At 36.4% G+C, this 18,558-nt stretch overlaps 1 protein-coding gene across 1 annotated transcript in view; it reads left to right on the forward strand.

Annotated features, from left to right (window-relative positions):
- The first annotated feature begins 5,164 nt into the window (after nt 1-5,164).
- The window catches only part of SDHAF3 (succinate dehydrogenase complex assembly factor 3), a 64,626-nt gene continuing 51,232 nt past the window's right edge, over nt 5,165-18,558 (forward strand). The window contains exon 1 of the mRNA XM_042918302.1: nt 5,165-5,456. Within this exon, the coding sequence (XP_042774236.1) occupies nt 5,283-5,456 (174 nt within the window). The 5' untranslated portion in view covers nt 5,165-5,282. The remainder of the gene's footprint in view (nt 5,457-18,558) is intronic.

Below are 18,558 nucleotides of genomic sequence, written 5' to 3' on the forward strand. Positions count from 1 at the left end.
AGTGGCTGCATCAGTTTGCATTCCCACCAACAGTGCATGAGAGTTCTTTATCTCCACATCCTCACCAACACTTATTATTTCTTGTGAAAACAACATATTGTTTTAAGCATACTCAGAACCTCAAAAAATTGTGTGGAAGGCCCCCAGGAAATTTGAAGAAATTCCTTTTCTCTATAAGTTGATAAATTACAACTGATTCATTGACTATAATGCAGTAAAATTAGACAACAGTTATGAAAGAGAGGCAAAAATCAATTTTTACATCAACTAAATAACTTTTGGGAAAGGAGGAAATATGTGTAAGTGATGAACTATTGCATATGAAACTCACAATGTATGGCCAAAGCAGCAATAATTCTTAAGGTTTGCTTTCTATATTAGCATTAGCTTTTAAAAATTTTCATGTGGGGCACCTGGGTGGCTTAGTCGGTTAAGCGTCCGACTTCGGCGGAGGTCATGGTCTCACAGTTTGTGGGTTCAAGCCCTGCATGAGGCTCTGTGCTGGCAGCTCAGAGCCTGGGGCCTGCTTTGGATTCTGTGTTTCCCTCTCTCTCTGCCCCTTCCTTGCTCATGCTCTGTGTCTCTCTCAAAAGTAAATAAACTCAAAAGTTTACTCAAAAGTAAATAAACATTAAAAAAAATAAAAAGTTTATTATTTTTTTTCTGTGTAAGATATTTTCACTGCTCAAAACGATAGCAAAGTATAAACTTAGGAACATGTCACTTCCATTCCTATCTCTCTGCCTGCTCCTCACCCAAACTCATCCCTGTAGGTAACTTAAAAAAAAAAATCAGTCTTTGGTTTATCTTTTTGCACAATGAGGGAAATATTATATATGTTCTTTTTCCATTCTCTTTTATGCAAAAATCTTGCCTACTGTGTCAGATGTTTTCCTATTAGCTAAGGTATTGGATTTTGTGTTGAGAAATCCATTGATTTCTTTTTTTATTATTTTAAAATCAGAAATGGGTGTTGAATTTGTCAAATATTTTCCAGTTTTTTCCAGCTTCTGTGGCAATGGTCAGTTTTTTTCTCCTTAGAAAAAATTAGTATCGTTAGTACCTTAAATTATTATACATGACAATTTATCTCAACTTTGGTTGATTTTCCATCCTTATTTATCAATAATTGTAAACATTTAAAACATTCCTTATAGTTAGATCTTTCTCTCCAGGTATAAACACATTTAGTTCCTCTTTGATATTTCTTGTGCAACATATTTCAGAAACTTAGAAATATACCAAATGAAGACTAATATGTTTTCCAAAGTGACTTTCAAAGAATAGACTTTCCATGAATTTATTTGCTTCTCTCATTCCTGAACTGTTATGTTTAAGTTTGAAAGTTTGGCTTTCAAGATGATCTGCTTCGTTACCATTGCGTTTCAGTAGTTAGAGATACTCAGCTACCAAGTAAAAATGTTTAAAGAAGTCTTTCCTCTTACATTTTCTCTTCCATGTAATGATGTTCCTATTAGGGACTCGAAGGTAAAGTAGAAAATGAGAGAACATTTCTGATGTTGTTTGGGGGACTATAGGTAATCACCACTGTTAAATCTAGCTTGTTCGTCTCTCCAGGCCTCTAGGCATATGAAAGTTGTTTGGATCAAAGATATATCTTGTTCCAGGCATTTAACTTTTTATTATTTTTGAAGATTGAAAATTTGGCATTTAGTAGCTATAAATTAAAAACTGAGCCACATGTGCAACCAAATCCAAGCCTGAGGTCGTGTTTCCATACCTAATGGCATAAAGCAGTTTCCAAATCTTTTCTCACCAGCCTCTCCGATTCACCAACCCTTTCTCATTCTGCTGTAGAGGAAAAGGGTTTAACATTATTTGCAAGTAAGAATTATTTTCAACATGTCAAGGTAAAGACTGGGGCACACTACAAAGTAATAATGCAGTATGCTCCTCACAGGTGTTTTCTTTCTCCTTCTTTCAGTTAATTTTTTCTTATTCATTGATTTTTCCTTACCTCCTTTGTCCTCACAGTTGTCTGTTTGTCAAAAAACTTCTCTAGCAGCTTCTTCTATCTTTTTTTGTGTGGGAGTTCTGTACAAATTCCACACTGCATACTTCAATTGCTGGGTATACTGTGGTTGTTATAGTCTGTGTACCCTGGAAGGCTTAGGGGATGTGTTCCACATAGAGTTTTGAGGAGTTTCCCCTTTCTCTTAAAAGTCTTTTCAAAGCAATTATTCCAGAATGGATATGTGTCTGCTTCTACCTGCACAAAAAAATTTTGAAGGGAATCCGGGAGAAATCATGATTAGGTCATAGATTTGGAAAGTACTGAAAATTGCCTAACCCAGCATTTGACATGTAAGAAAATCCAGGCACAGAGTGGTTGTGTGACTTGCTTAAAAACACACAGGAAATGGGGCGCCTGGGTGGCTCAGGTCACGATTTCGCGGTCCGTGAGTTCGAGCCCCGCGTTGGGCTCTGTGCTGACAGCCTGGAGCCTGTTTCGGATTCTGTGTCTCCCTCTCTCTGACCCTCCCCCGTTCATGCTCTGTCTCTCTCTGTCTCAAAAATAAATAAACGTTAAAAAAAAATTAAAAAAAAAAACACACAGGAAAAAGAAACACATGGAGAAAGGATAAAGGAAAGGCCTGCATGTGTTCTGATCTGGATTAGTGACCAGGAATACAACTCAGATCTTACTTTCAATTTATGGCTATTTTGACCACAAGAGGAAAACTGGTCAGCCTAAATTGGAAGGTCAAGGAAACAGAGAAAGTTTTGTCTTCAAAACATACCTCACTGTCCAGCTCTTTGTAGAAAAAAAAAAATAATAAAAAAAAGGTCCTCTATCATTATAGATGTTATTGCTTGATTCCTCTTCCCAAGGCCTAACCACTATGTCTTGGCTTCTTTTTCACCCATCATTTGCCATTTCTGAGTATTGATTGCCCAATGTTCTGTGGACCTTTTCCGCTCCCTTTAGGCTGAATTAAATCTTTTATTGTTATTTTTTATTAATTCATTGGCAGAATGTTTTTTCCACACTTTAATAAGAGCTTTGGCTCTGAAAGAAGTATTTATTATACATGTAATTTAGCCCCAAAGGAAACCAGAAAAAAAGCAAACTGGAACAAGAAATTAATTTTCAATTTATAGGGATATTAACAGATGAAGTATGGTTAAAAAAAATTCCTGAAGTAAAATAACCACACTGCCATTCAATCCTTGCCATTAATGTGGTTTGTCATAATACCAAATTAAATCCATTTTTTCAAAATGTTCTGTGCTCTTTTAAACAAATATTTTTTTTCTAAATTTTAAGCAGAAGGAAAACGTCCATTCAAGGTAATCAATATTAGAGTACTTACTATTCGTCAGGCACTGTGGTCAGCCCTGAAAAGGATTCTAAAATGAGTAAGTCCTTGCCCTTGTTAGCCTGTGCGTGTCTTGTCTTTCAAAACGTCTTTGCACAGAAGAAAGTCTGTGAGGGAATCACACAAATTCCTACACTGCCCCTTCATCACTAGGTCATATGAGTCCCTTGACACCCTCAAAATCAGAAAATGCCTGCCCTCATGGAATTTGTATTCTGGGGTATGTGTAGGGGGGAAAAGACAATAAGCGAATAAGCAAAATTTGTGTTTTAGGCCTTTCCTTTATCCTTTCTCCATGTGTTTCTTTTTCCTGTGTGTTTTTTTTTAATTTTTTTTTTTAACGTTTATTTATTTTTGAGACAGAGAGAGACAGAGCATGAACGGGGGAGGGTCAGAGAGAGGGAGACACAGAATCTGAAACAGGCTCCAGGCTGTCAGCACAGAGCCCGACGCGGGGCTCGAACTCACGGACCGCGAGATCATGACCTGAGCCAAAGTCGGCCGCTCAACCGACTGAGCCACCCAGGCGCCCCATTTCCTGTGTGTTTTTAAGCAAGTCCCACAACCACTCTGTGCCTGGATTTTCTTACAGAGAGGGGGCTTAGGGAGTTCTTGGCATGGTGATGTTGCGATTTCAAATACAGATGCCAGGGAGGGTCTTAGAAGGGGACCTGAAGTAATGAGCTGAGTGAAATGAAGATGTTAGACAAGAAGACATCTATAGGGGAGAGCATTTCTGGCACAGGAAACACCAAGTGCCAAGGCCCTCAGTTAGGCATGTGCCTGGCCTGTTCAAAGATGAACTAGGAGGTAAATGACCAGTATGGCTGGAACTGGCCAACTAGGGAGAGAGCAGTAGGAGAAAATTTAGAGAGCTAAGAAGTGGAGAGACTTTGGGTTTTTCTGGAGTATTTTGTTGAGCAGAGGAGTAACATGATCTAATTTACAGTTTAAGTGGATCATGACCAAAGTTGATAATGGCCAGAAGCAGGAATACAAGAAGCTACCACAATATCAGGAGGTATTGACTGGAGAGAGAGAGACGGTTGTCATGGAGAGTATTGTGAGAAATGGTCGAATTTGGCATACATTTTGTTGGTGGAATTACCAGGATTTGCTGAAGAATCAAAGGTGTGTTGGGTCTGAATGAGGCCAAGTTGCTGCCAGCTTTGGAAACCAGTCACACTCTCAGTATCATCTTTGCAAAAGGTGGAGATTTTTAAACGTCCTGATTTTATGTTTTCATCTCAGACTATCTATTCAGCATCTCCAGGATCGTGGCCCTGGAAATAATACACTTAAATGTTTTTCTGTGATTTTTCAGCCAATTTGACTGGAGCTAATGAAACCTGCTGGTTTAGGGCTCACTTGAAAGAGGCTACATTCAGGGCACAAATTGCGAGCACATTGCTGTGCAAAGTATGTGGGTAGGTGGTCTTGTGAATGTACATATTAATCCTAGTCCCTCTCTGATCCCTCTCGAAGAGAAACACTCAACACTCGAAGACACCTGAAGTGGGTCGACCCAACCAAGGAAGGCTTCCTGGAGGGGCCCGACTTTGAAAAAAGCTTTCCCAGGCCTGTATCCGAGGATAAGAAGACTAGAAAGGAGAGTGTGGCGTGACTGAGGGTAACAAAAGGCCCACGCCAGAACTCTGGTTGGCTGCCATTCTCCCGGGAACAAATTGGGCTTCAGTAACCGCGCCAAAGGTGTATCTCCACTAAGACCACGCCTCCTCCAGGCAAGGACCCGCCCATTTCCCCGTCCGCCACTGCGGCTCAGGTTTCCGGAAGGTCCTGATTTTAGAGCGGACCAAACCGGATGAAGGTCGCGCGCCCTCTTCCGCCCGTGTGCCGGTTCACAAAGACCCCTCTTCTAAGTGGGGTGGTACGCGTCGTCCTTTTGCGCAGGCGCGCGGTGTGAGGTCCACGCTCGCCTCTATGCCGGCAGGGCACGTTTCGCGGGTCCGCGCCTTGTATCGGCGCATCTTGCTGCTGCACCGGGGTCTGCCCCCAGACCTTAAAGCCCTTGGTGACCAGTACGTGAAGGACGAGTTTAGGAGGCATAAGACCGTTGGTTCTGACGAGGCCCAGCGTTTCTTGCAGGAATGGGAGGCAAGTGAATGCCACCTTTTCTTTGCCCCAGACCCTCAAAGGTGTCCCGGTTTGTCCCCGTGAGAGACCTCCTGTCCCTGCTGGTTTCCCGCGGGCTCCACGCAGGATCGAACAGCGGCAGCCTGTTGCGTTTGAATTAAACAGCGCAAAGCTGTTCAAACAGTACTTCCCAAAGTTCCATCCCCTGCGGGTCTATTTCTGCCACCGGTTCCTGGCAGGAGCAGATCCCGTTACATCAGCGTCTCCAAAACAATTCGTCTTGAGCTCATTCCCATGCCAGGCTCTGGAGGAATGAGGATGGGAGGTTACAAAATTGAATAAGTCACCATCAAGCAGCTTGTTGCCTCTCCAGTACCTTGCACGTAGCAAGTGCCTATTAATAAATTAATGGTTTTCTCGTAACGTAGTTTTCAGACTTAGAGGCTTGTTTCCATACTGTTTTCTAAATGTCCGTGCCCTTTCTCGGGTGTTAATAATGTTCTCAGTTGACTGATAATAGATACCGGATACAACTGCAAGCAGTGGAGGAGAAAAATGCTCAGAGTTAAGTCAGATGAAAGTTGATTTCTCGGGAATTTCAAGTTTTGTTACTTTGTTGCATGCTGTTCTGTACCATTGCATTAAATCTCAGACACGTGCATTGGGGATTAGCCCTTTGACTTCCCATCCCTTTTTTAGAGTGAGGCTATTTAAAATATTTCGTGGGGTTAGGGGCCTAGCATAATTGCCTTAGTTATGATTTGCAAATATCAATAAATGAATGGATTGGGAGTTAGAGCGTCATCTCAGGTATTTGAAAGCATGAAACAGTGTTAGTAAAAGAGCAGAGGTAAGTGATTCTTTGAAAGCTTAAAAAGTTGATGGCCAAATTGATGTCGGGTTTTTTTTTTTTTTTTAATTATAAAGATTATGGTTTGAACACAGAAGGTTTTCACTGAATCTCAGAATTCTTGATTGTAGTTTGCAAGATGGTTATTTAGACAATGGTGAAATTTAGAACTTTTATAAAAATCATGTGTGTTGGAGGTAATTAGACTGCATGGAGCCAGGGAAGTTGAATCTTAAATGCAAATTGCTTTCTTTTAATATGGTAACTTGGTCTTGGAGCCAGAACTGGATTCAGATTCAGGTTCTGGAATTTATTAAATTTCACATCAATTAATTTTTCCTAGTCTTATTTTCTTATCTGTAAAATAATAACAGTATTTATGCGCCTCTAAATTAATGTCTGTAAAGTTATTTATAAGCACTTTTTAAATTGCTAATTGCAGTGAATCTGTAAGAAATTAGGGTGTTTAAGTGACATTTTTAAAGCTAAGTCAGTTTGTGACAGGACAGAAAGGAGAATCTAGCACTGTGCTGAGAAGATACAAGGGCACTTTGAGAGGTCCTAAAGTGTAAGAACTTGGAAGTTTTTTAGCAAGAGTAAAAACTCAGAATAAATTGATAATAGGCTGGAGGAGAGAGGCATAAAAATAGAAACAACCAGGTAAATAAAAAATGTGTTGATCAACCTAGGAGGCTTGGTATCAGGAATTCAGCTTTAAAAAAAAAAAAAACAAAAAAAAACAACAACAAACCTGTCGAAATAATCTTAGGCTTATAGAAGAGTTTCAGAGACAGTACTGAGTTCCCATATATTCTATATCCAGCTTCCCCTTACATTAAATTAACATTGTACATAACCATGGTGCAGTTATCAAAAATAAGAATGTAACGTTAAAAAAATAAGGAAATTAACATTGCCACAGTGATGTTAACTACAGGCCTTATTCACATTTTGCCAGTATATCCCCTAATGCTCTTGTTCTGTTGCAGGATCCAATCCAGGATCCCACATTGCAATTAGTCATCCTGTCTCCTTAATTTTCTCTCGTCTGTGACAGTTCTTCAATCTTTTATCTTTCATGTGTTTGACACTTTTTTGAAAAATGTTGGTAAGCTGTTTTGTAGAATATCTCTCAGTCTGGGTTTGCCCGATTTTTTTCCCCCTCATGATTAGATTGATGCTGTGCGTTAGTGGGAGGGTGATACCGTAAGAGTGATGAGTTTTCCTCAACACATCATATCAGAGGGCACGTCATACCAACATGACTTATTGTTTGTGATGTTAACTGTGGTCGCTTGGTTAAAGTGATTATCTGCCAAGTTTCTCCACTGTAAAGTTATTATTTTCCCTTTTGAAATTACTGTATCTATTGGGGGATACTCTGAAGATATACAAATATTTTGTTTCTCCTTAAAGTTTGCCAGTTAGTTTAGCATTCATCGATGGATCTTGCCGTTGAGTTCTCGTTGTGATTTTCTATTGCCCTCATTCCCTCTGAATTTATTTCTTGGAATGTTTCTGTGGGTAAGCCTTGTGCCTTCTTCCCCATTATTGATCTAGCATTTTCATTTATTTTTTTGGAATGAAGAAAAGTGTATTTTAATGTGGCTAGGGCCCTGTAATTAATGAGTTCGCAGCTGGGTAAAGATTAGTTTAAACCTAGTGATCTAACTATTTGGGTAAAGTAATAATTCTCACAGTTTCAAGGCAGCTCAGTCTTTCTCAAGTCTGGGAGTTAGAAGGGGGGTAGGGTGGATTCTGCCAAGAGAGCTAGTTTTTCTATTCCAAGGATGAAGACTAGAGAAGATTCTAATGACTTGGAGGGGAATAGAACTTGGCTAGCACAGTGATACCAACAAGTGATATCCTTCAGCCTTCTGGGCTTTTTTTCTCTCCTATGTGTTCTTCAAAATATCTGATTTATGCTTATGTTATATATGATGCTACTATTTATGGCATGGGTTTCTGTTATTTTGGTTAATGATGATTACATATTTGGCACACATAAGTATTACTAGCTTGATGCTTATGTTTATGTCAAGCTAATTAAGAGTAACACAGTTGTAGACTTACTGTTCTTTGTGGACCTTGGATTTTGATATTCTCTCATATATTTCCAAAATTACTTAAGAACTTGAATGTATTCTGAATTTGCTTTACTTTAAAGGGTAAATTTGGGTATGGGTACCACTGGGGAAAAGAGAAAGGAAGGATCAGGCATATTAGAGGTCCCAGCATTAGGAGGAAAGTTCTCTGTTCCTTTCGTTTGTAATCATGGAAAACTGGCAAATGATAGAGCGAATTCAGCTGGGGAACTTTCTGTTCAAGGACCACTTAGGGGAAGGTAGGAGGAAAGTATTTCATGTTTTCTAAGGATAAAAATGTATATGCTTACATACAGAGAAAATAGTGAATTTATATAATATCTTACCATAAGAGAAAAAAAAAATGTAGGTTCAGGAAGAGTTGTTGGGAATCTGTTAGGGAGAATGTGTGTTGTAATCTTAACTCATATCTTTTAGGAGGCAACTCTTAGCAGTGGAATTGGGGCTGGGTAGATGAGGGGTCTTATTATTGCATTTTTAAAGTTCTAACTGCTCAGTTTTGAAGAATAACTGATTTAGGTAATACTTTCCTTTTTTTTCCCCCTCTCTGTCTGCCCTGTTGTGGCGAGAAGGACTATTCGCCACTTATTTTCTGGGAAATCAGAATAAACGTTGAAGATTAAATAGCAAGTAAAACATGGTTGTTATAGAATGTGAGATGAAGAGTGATAAACAGCTGTCAGGACTCACTCTGAACAGACTCTGTGTGTTTAATTTTTCCTTTTCTGCCCCATTTGTTTATGTCCATTGTTTTCTTGTCAGGTTTCTTTGTTTTTCCTAAGTAGCTGTTTTGCTCTGAGTCTGTTGGGATATGTTTATAGTAGAGGTTATTTCTGGAAAGAAGTTGTTTCTTTTTGCTTACACATTCTATAAGTAGTTATCGATCACATTATCGATCACAATATCGATCTTATTATTGCCAGGCAAAGTGCTAGGCATTGTGGCACACAAAAATGAATAATAATTGTCTTTTATTTTCATGGTGTCCAAAATTTAGTAGCATATATTAGACAATTGTAATACAGTAGAGGGGCGCCTCAGTGGCTCAGTCGGTTGAGCATCCGACTTTAGCTCAGGTCACAATTTCATGGTTTGGTTTATGAGTTCGAGCCCTGCATCAGGCTCACTGCTGTAAGCACAGAATGCGCTTCAGATCCTCTGTCTCCCCCTTCTCTGCCCCTCCCCTGCTCACTCTGTCTCTCAAAAATAAATAAACATTAAAAAAATTCTAATACAGTATGAAAGTGTCTGTTAAATGCGATGGGAGCAAGTAGGGAGTGGAGACGGTTGAGGGCCACATATAATGTCTAGTTGAGTCTTGAGCAAGTCAAAGTTACCATGTCAAGAAAAAGATTTTCTCAAAAGTGGGAATAACATATACAGAGGTATTGAGGTAAGAAACAGTATGACTTTTTCTAGGATTTGCAGCGATGTATTTAGAATTTAGTGTCGTATATGAGAGATTAGGAAGAGATAAAGTTAGAGAGGTAGCAAGAGCCAGGATATTCTCCTAAGGATTTTAGGAATCCCTGAATTTTAGGATTATTTGGAATTCCTGAAAGATTTTAAGCAGTGGTGAAATGATTCGAATTGTATTCTAGAAAGATCACTTTAGCAGCAATATAAAGGAATGATGAAGGATGAGTCAGATTGAAGGTAGGGAGTATTATTAGGAGAGATGTTGTAATCCCAAATATATATGTGCCTGAACAAAGACAGGTGTTGAGAATGGGGAGTATGGATTTAAGTGTTATCCTTTATAATGTAGAATGGGACTTGACTTGGTGACTGATGGAGGATTAATGAAAGAAGAGGAAATAGAATGGATAACTCTCAGGTTTTCGAACGTGATACCAGTAACCAGAGTAGGTCTGTAGAAAGGGCAGATGAAGAATGAGTACAGTATGGTACATTTTGTGTTAAGCATTTTGGTGGGACAGTCAGGTGGAAATGTTCTGAGGTATAAGTCTCATACTTAGGAGACAGGTTGTGGCTGGAGATAGAGAATTGGAATTCATTATCTGTAGTTAGCTGGTCGTTCAAAGGTATGGTTGAAAGTGCCCAGGTTGGGTAAAACCTGGGCAAAGGTTGGCAGAAATAGACCACTAACATTTAGGAGTTAAGAGAAAGAAGGTAGTAGTATAGTGCTGGAACTGTTTAGTTCTTTTCTTCTGCAGTTGGTTGGTTCTGGCCTCTTCTGCACAGGAATGTACTTTTGTCCTTATGTTTAATTGTGTAGATTTGTGTGATGGTCTAGATATTATGTAACATTTGCTTTTTTGTTTTATTTTGTTGTATTTGAGAAGAGGATGTGCTTCAGAGTTCATGTAACCATCCATTTGTAACTCACAATATCCTTGTCTTAAGACTTTGAAGTAGATCATCAGATAAAAAATGTATGATTAAGTTGCATGTCACCTATATTTAGAGTTTCCCTAACTTAGGATAATTAGGCTTGAATGGGTATTTTGCAGTTTTTATAATTGTATGCCTTTCTTACCTGATTTGGGGACCTCATTTTGTCGCTTATTAACACCCAATTTGTGGTTTGTGTTTGAGCTTGCAGAAGAAAAGGAATCCTCTGTTCCATAGATGGATCGTAGATGTTGGGGGATGCATCTACAAAGTAGGAGGGAGTCATTTGTGAACTTCTCAGTTGTGCTGTTTATTCAGCAAGTTCCTCAATATAGTGTTTTTGTGATGGTTTATTGGATGGTGATGGTTTATTGAACGGTGATATATGTTTTCTTCATTAAGCTTTACCTTTTAAAAATTTTTAGCCATATTGCGATCCTTATCTAATATGGAACAGGGGATAAAGGAGAGGATATGAAACTGTCTATCTTTGGAACATAAAATTTTTTCCCCTTTCTGAGGTATTTGGCTTTGTAGTGATGCTTTTAAGATGTTGTTTTTATTTAGGAATATTTAACTTTTATTGATGTCATGAGATGTGTTATAACAATGCTTGTGTTATAAATAGCTAAAGGTATTTTAAAAATCCCAATTTGATCAATATTGCATGCATTCACATTACTGAAACATGGAGGTATATTTCTTTTATTTAAATTATTTAAAATTTATTTGATTTTTCAGGCTTAAAATAATGATGGTAGTATAATAATATTAATATGCTAGTGGTTATGGTTCTAAGATACATCTCTACACCCAATGTGGAGCTTGAGCTCACGACCCCAAGATCAAGAGTCAGGTGTTTTACTGGGTGAGCCAGTCAGGCACCCTAAAAAAATAAAGAAAAGAAAATAGGTCTGTATGTGTGTGTGTATACATAACACACAGTCTTAAAAATTTGAAATGTTTGCACAGAATTTAAGAAGAGAAAGGATTGCATATGCATAGGTTTACTGGTTTAACATACTATTTTTTTTTGAAATATATTTTACAGTTGCTTAAGAAGAATAAATGTCTGAAATTTTACATAGAGAGTATTAGAATTGACTGAAAGGGAGCTTGGGATTGCTAAAATAAATTCATTTTTTATTTTCAGTTAATGCACTTAAAAAAAAGTCAAGGTAATGTATGCACATGGTTAAAAATTAGTATAGTACGGTTATAATAAAAAGCAATATTTTTTATTACTTATTTATCTCTGTAATTGAACGTTTTTCATTTTATTTCATTATTATGTCTCAAATACCTTGTGAATTTTGGTCATCTGTCCTTATTTACAAATAAAGCAGTAAGAAACAGAATTCTGCATACAGATAGGCTTGTTGATTGGAAACTTACTTTCAGGGTTAGAGTTTCAATTAATCTCCCTTAGATTTGCTTCTCACTCCTAGTTTCTTTACCTACCTGTATTTGTGTTCAGTTGGTTCTGGTGGTTTGGCTTCATCTTCAGCTATATTCTCTGTTCTGTATTCTAAGCTTTGGCTCCCTGTATCTGCACTGTTTTATGAGCTATACTCTGCTACCTGCTTTCTGTCATGAGAAATGTATTGAAATCTCTTGGCTGGTAATGGCTCCATTGTTCTTTAGTCATTATGGATTACTGCTTCTAGAAATTCTTTACTATCAGGTTAAGGAGGTTTTGAAGGGGAGGAAATAAGAAATAAGCTGCTGCTGCTGCTGCTAGGATTTCTCCAGTCTGCCATCTTAAACTGGAACTTCTTCTGTTCTTTCATTTTTAAAGATAAAGTAACTAAGGCTTACAGAAGTAAAATGACCTATTTGGTATCACACAGCTAGATAGGAAAAAAATTTTGTGCTCTTACCTCATGAAATTAATGTTTCGAAAAAATATTAAACTTTTGCAATATAAAATGTTTATTGGTGTTTTTCCTTTGAATTTTGCTTGTTTGCTTGCAACAGTTTATTTGTATATTTGATTCTTCCTCCAGTTTTTGTATTTTTCCTAAGGGAAAGAGAAGCTTCTTAATCATATTTTTATCTTCTACACCTCTAGCATAATAAATAAAAGTTTAATTATTATTTACATAATGATTTATTTTTAAGTTTATTAGCCCAAGATGCTAGTTGCCACACATTTCTTTCTCAAAATTTTTTTCAGTAATGAAATGAGAATGGAAGTTGCTACGATACATCTGTTAAACTGTTGTTAAAGTTGGGCACATACATTTTTCTGTAATTTTTGGAAGGTATATTTAGGCCTCAGTGGTCTCAGTAAGAATAGTATTTTATCCTTGAAGATAGGGATGGACCAATACATTTCTTTACCTCTAAGATATGCTTATATTAGATGAGTTAAAACTGTATCAAATTGGCTTACCTTATTTACACTTTTATGGTAATACTGATTTTTCTGTCTAATCTTTTCTGTTGGTTTTAGGGTAATATGTTTTTATAGTAATAGAATGGGTAAGAAAAAAACAAAACAAAAACATTGTATTTGTTTTTTTTAAGATTTAATGTTTTTAATTTTTTAAAATTATTTTTTAATTTACATCCAAGTTAGTTAACATATAGTGCAACAGTGATTTCAGGAGTAGATTCCTTAATGCTCCTTACCCATTTAGCCCATCCCCCCTCCTCCCACCCCTCCAGCAATCTTCTGTTTGTTCCCTATATTTAAGAGTCTCTTATGTTTTGTCCTCCTCCCTGTTTTTATATTATTTTTGCTTCCCTTCCCTTATGTTCATCTGTTTTGTATCTTAAATTCCTCAGATGAGTGAAGTCATATGATACTTGTCTTTCTCTGACTAATTTTGTTTAGCATAATACCCTCTAGTTCCATCCATGTAGTTGCAAATGGCACATTTTGTTTTTGTAATACAGTTAAAATTAATATAAAATTAAGAACTTCTCAATTTTAGAAAGTTAAAAAGGCAAATGGAATATATTTTGAATTAATGTGATATATGATTAACAGCATTAATATAAAACACTTATTAGCTTGGATAGTGAAAACACTAACAGCTTTAATAAAATAATGGGTAAAAGGGACTCTAATATGAGATCATTCTATGATTTATATACAAGGATGTTAATTGTGCTGCATGTATATGGTAATAATGAAAAATCTAAAGCAGTGTAGATATTCAATGATGGAGGAAGAATGAAATGATAGCATAGCCATATGATGGATGGGTTAGTATGCAGCTAGCAATAGCATTTCAGAAGCATTAACGGCATGGAAACCTGTTCATGATATAATTAAACAGAAACAGTGTTTATCTTTTGGTGTCATGGTTAAGGATGATTATACTTTTCTTCCTTGAACCTCATATTTTCCAGATTCCAGATCCAGTTTTGTAAATGCAATGAAAAAAACTATTCAACATTGTAAATGGCCAATGAAATAAGATAGAAGAAATAAAAGGTATCTGGATTGGAAAAAAGGAAGAAAACTGTGTTTATTCACAGACAATATGATTATGTAGAAAGTCTGATGGAATCTGCAAAAAATTCTAGAATTAGTAAGTCAGTTTAACAAGATTGTATGATAACACGATCAATACACAAAAATTAACTGTATTTTTATATACTAGCAATGCAAACTTGGAAATTAAGATTTAAAAATACTGCTTACCATAAAAAATATTAAATACTCAGAGATAATTCAGACAAAGGATATACAAACCTGTACACTGAAAACTATCAAGTATTGTAAAAAAAAAAAAAATGTGTAGGCTCAAAATTAAACTTTATCTAGTTACTAACCACTAGAAGACCTATTTTAGAATTGTTAGTGCTCTAAACTGAGATCAGAAAAGAATCATCAGGGCCATTTTCTGGCATAAAGTTTTTTTTTTTTTAAAACAACATGAAGAATCTTCTGCTTAATTTCCTAGAGATCATACTTAACTATTCATTGATTCTCCAGTAACTTAATTTGATCAAAATTCAGTTGCTACTTGATAACTGTTAAAAATCTATTGTATTTTAATTGTTCACATTTTCTTTTTTCCAAGTATTGTAGAAGTTGTACCAGGCTGACAGGACTGAGAGGAGAGATTGGTTAACTGTTGGTTTGTCTGCTAGTAGGTCAGTCAGAGAGGATGAAGACTGGTGAGTGGGCTAACTTGGTGGCTTGGAAGCCAGTAGGTTTAGGACAGAGATTCCAGGTAGGAATGTGCCCCCCAAGATTGTGATTATAATTCCTGGTGATTGATCTTGTAGGTCTGGAATTGGACTTTATGTACCAACATACCAATATACCCAGAGACGATCAGAGATGTTGGCATCAGACTCATACTAACTAAATTTATAAATATTGAAGTATGAATCAGAATGATGATTGAAGTATAAACCAGAATATTCATTTCTGTGGGCGGGGGAATGGGGACTGGTGAAAGGGGCTCTTCTTTTCCAGGAGTCAGAATATTTATATTTAGACCCAGGGATTTCTTTTACAGAGATCTCAGAATTCAGAATTTTTTAGATTTTTAGAAAGGTAATAAGGAGTATGACTGAATTTTATGAAATACTCGAGTGGAATCTGGGATCGTACCTGTAATCAAATATGTTAATATTTCTGTAGTAAAATATTTGACAGTTAATATTAAATAGAATAAATAAAGGGCTCATGTCCATTTAGGTTAAGATTTGTTGCCAGATAAGTTCTGAAAAAGCTTTTGTTTTTTTGAAACTTTTTTGACATCAGAATTGTAAGTGCGGGATTGTGGACCTCTATTAAGCTTTCTGGGAAACTGAATTAGTATTTAGAAGGTTGCCTGGTAAACATGGAATTAAAATAATGGGAAGTGGGTAGGCATGAGAGATTTTTCATCAGGCCTCTGCTGTTTTCTGCAGCAGAAAACATTGTGGGTTCTATTGCTTCACTGCTTTTTTTTTTCCTGGATAGTGCTGAACGCATATCAAACGCAAGTTTGCCCCCTCTGAATAGTTTGTTATTTTATTATTTTCATTGTAAGCACTTTATTTCTGTCAAAGCTTTATTATTATTATTGCTATTAATGTGCTAATAGATTCAGCTACCTAATTTGTCATCTGGGCCTGAGAGAATTCAGATATTTCCCATTGTGTGTTGATTTAATTAGCTTGATTCCCAAGGGAGGATCATATTTATCTTATTTACAAGTTTTTGCTCTTCTCAACTTGTAAATCACTAGAGCTTGGAAGCATTTCCAAAATAAACTGCATTTTGACTTCTGTGCTCTCAAAAAATAAGTATTTATGCTTTATTTGAATAGAATTTAAATACACACATAAATGTTTTATTTTCCTTCAAAAAGATTTCATTATTATAAACAAATAAAAATAGAATATTACATACTGTATGTTTAAGTAGCAAAGGTTTCTGGACTTTGATGCAGTGACTCTTCATTTGGCTGAAGGTGAGGAGACCTACAGCTTGTTTAAAAACTATCCTATTGAATAAAAAATACATACACTTCTCATAGAGACTTTCCCCCTTCCAAACTAAGACTGGCAGTAGATGGCATGGCAAATACGTATATACATTTACCCCCAAACAACCACAACAACATCAGCATGTAGCATCGGTGGGCCTAGTTTCATAGCACACATTCTAAACCATGACTCCTCCAAAAGGCATCTTGTTCACTGCCTCACACTTCCCAGCATGGGCCGTGATAGTTTGTGTATGTTACTTAGCCATTTCATAAGCAATGGATACATACATTGATAGCTCAGGATTCCTAGCCAATGACCCCAGTTAATATTGCTTATAAAAAATACCATGAACGTCTTTAAATGCCTTTACAAAGCTAAGAGTAAGATGTGCAGAGTGAGAAAAACTTATTTTAAAAAATTTGGAAACGTATAACTTTGATAATAGTGTCTGAGTGCTCTAAAACCCTTGGCTGCTTCATTCATGTAAATCAATACTTCCAGGATGCTTTTAGAAAGTGCAGTATGATTCTGTTCTAATTTTGTAATTAAATCTAATGAGGGTAGAGACAGAGACTTCTATACCACGTTTTCTTCACTCTGGAATTCATGTGGAGATATTCAGTTTTCTCTATCCTCCGCTCATCCTCAAACCCCTCCATCTCCCCTCCTCCTGTCATCCTCTTCACTATCTTCCTCTTCCTCTTTTTTTCTTTTTTAGGCAACAAGCTATCTCCTTTGTACCATCAAGTTTTCCCTACTGGCTAAATTCTTTTTCTTTTTTTTAGCCTCACTACCTTATTGTGAGGCTGTTTTTTTTGTTGTTGTTTTTTGTTTTTTGTTTTGTTTTGTTTTGTTTTGCTGTCAGATTACTCCACATCTGTTTGGTCTTCAGTGGAGATGCTAGGGTTTTTGGCTTTGATCTTAGGGTGCACTCTGAACAGAACAGAAGAAATTAGCCAGTAATGGCCATTTGGGGGCGTTAGGATCTTTCCTGCTTCCCCAAGTTGGTCCAAAATGCTCCATTTTTGGATCATCAAATTTGGATTTCCTTTCCCTAGATATTGTCTTCTATATCTCAGGGCACTTAGAACACTGCAAAGGAAAACAAAGCAAAAACTACGATGCTTATTGGGATCTCTGGATTTTTCTTCTTTTGTACAGATGCCGCTTTACCTGCATAAAGAAGGCAGCTGGACTGTTTGCTCTGGGCCACCTTTAGCCATATTAACTATGCCAGCCTCTGCATATAGTTTTAAAGAAGAATCTGGTAGTTTAATGATTATTATTAGGATAGTTACAAAAGTATATAATTAAGAACTATTTAAAAATATATATTTCTATGCCATTTACAGCTATTGTATTTAATCTATCAGTTTCACCTTCTAGATATGTCAAGCTTTGGGGACAAAGATTGTAGTGATAGAAGTTTCTGAAGCTTGATACTTTTGTAACTACTTTTATACTATATTTTTGAAAAGTTGTTGATAAATCGATTTTTTTTTTTAAATGTAACTATACTTTAAACATACTGGCAAACTTACTATTAAGTAAGGGAATTCTTTGTGAATCCTTTTGTGGTGAATAATCAGCCCATAATTTGTTTCTTTGTGTAAACCTGCATTTGCATACATCAAATTTGTTTTAAATAGGGTGTGTCTACACATGTCGATGGCGTGTGTCTAAAAAGAATAAAATTTAATTTCTGTTTGATGTGAAGAACAAATTCAGATTTGGCACTTTTGATGAGTGAGACACACCAGATTATTTTAGTTCTATTCTTTTCAACTAAATGCTATCAAAATGTGCTCTACACCCTGAATTAAGGAGGTGGCAGTGTTCATATAGTAAGATTGAACTACAGTACATTTTTAAGCTATATTTTCTTAAATATTCACTGGGCTAGTGTGAAGTTATCCAAAGTTTAAAAAGTTGTTTAGTTTTTTTCTATCTTAAAAGCAAACTGTATCCCAAATCTTAATGTTTTGTTTTTCTTTTTGTTTTATCTTTGTAGTCATAGAAGTAGATGTATACGTTGCTTTTTAGTTATGTTTGTTAGCTTTCTACTCTCTGTAGTTTGATTCCCAGTAGTTTATTGCTCTGCTTAATACTTGGAAGATACTAATGATAATGTGTCCTCCTTTTGTGGATTTTAAAATGGTGTTAACCAGAATTAGCCATAAACATCTCTTTAGTCCATAATACAGCATAAACATGGTATATTTATAGTGAAAACATAAAATGTGTTTGCTGTTGTGTAATATTCTAACTGCTCTGTGGTTAAATAGACTTTTTCTGCAAGGCTGTCTGGGAGCCTAACCACTATTTGTTACATTGTTTCTCTGGGAAAGTTATACACAAATCAAAGCTGAGA

This window comes from Panthera leo, chromosome A2 (assembly GCF_018350215.1).
Source record: "Panthera leo isolate Ple1 chromosome A2, P.leo_Ple1_pat1.1, whole genome shotgun sequence".
In the NCBI taxonomy this organism is placed as follows: domain Eukaryota; kingdom Metazoa; phylum Chordata; class Mammalia; order Carnivora; family Felidae; genus Panthera; species Panthera leo.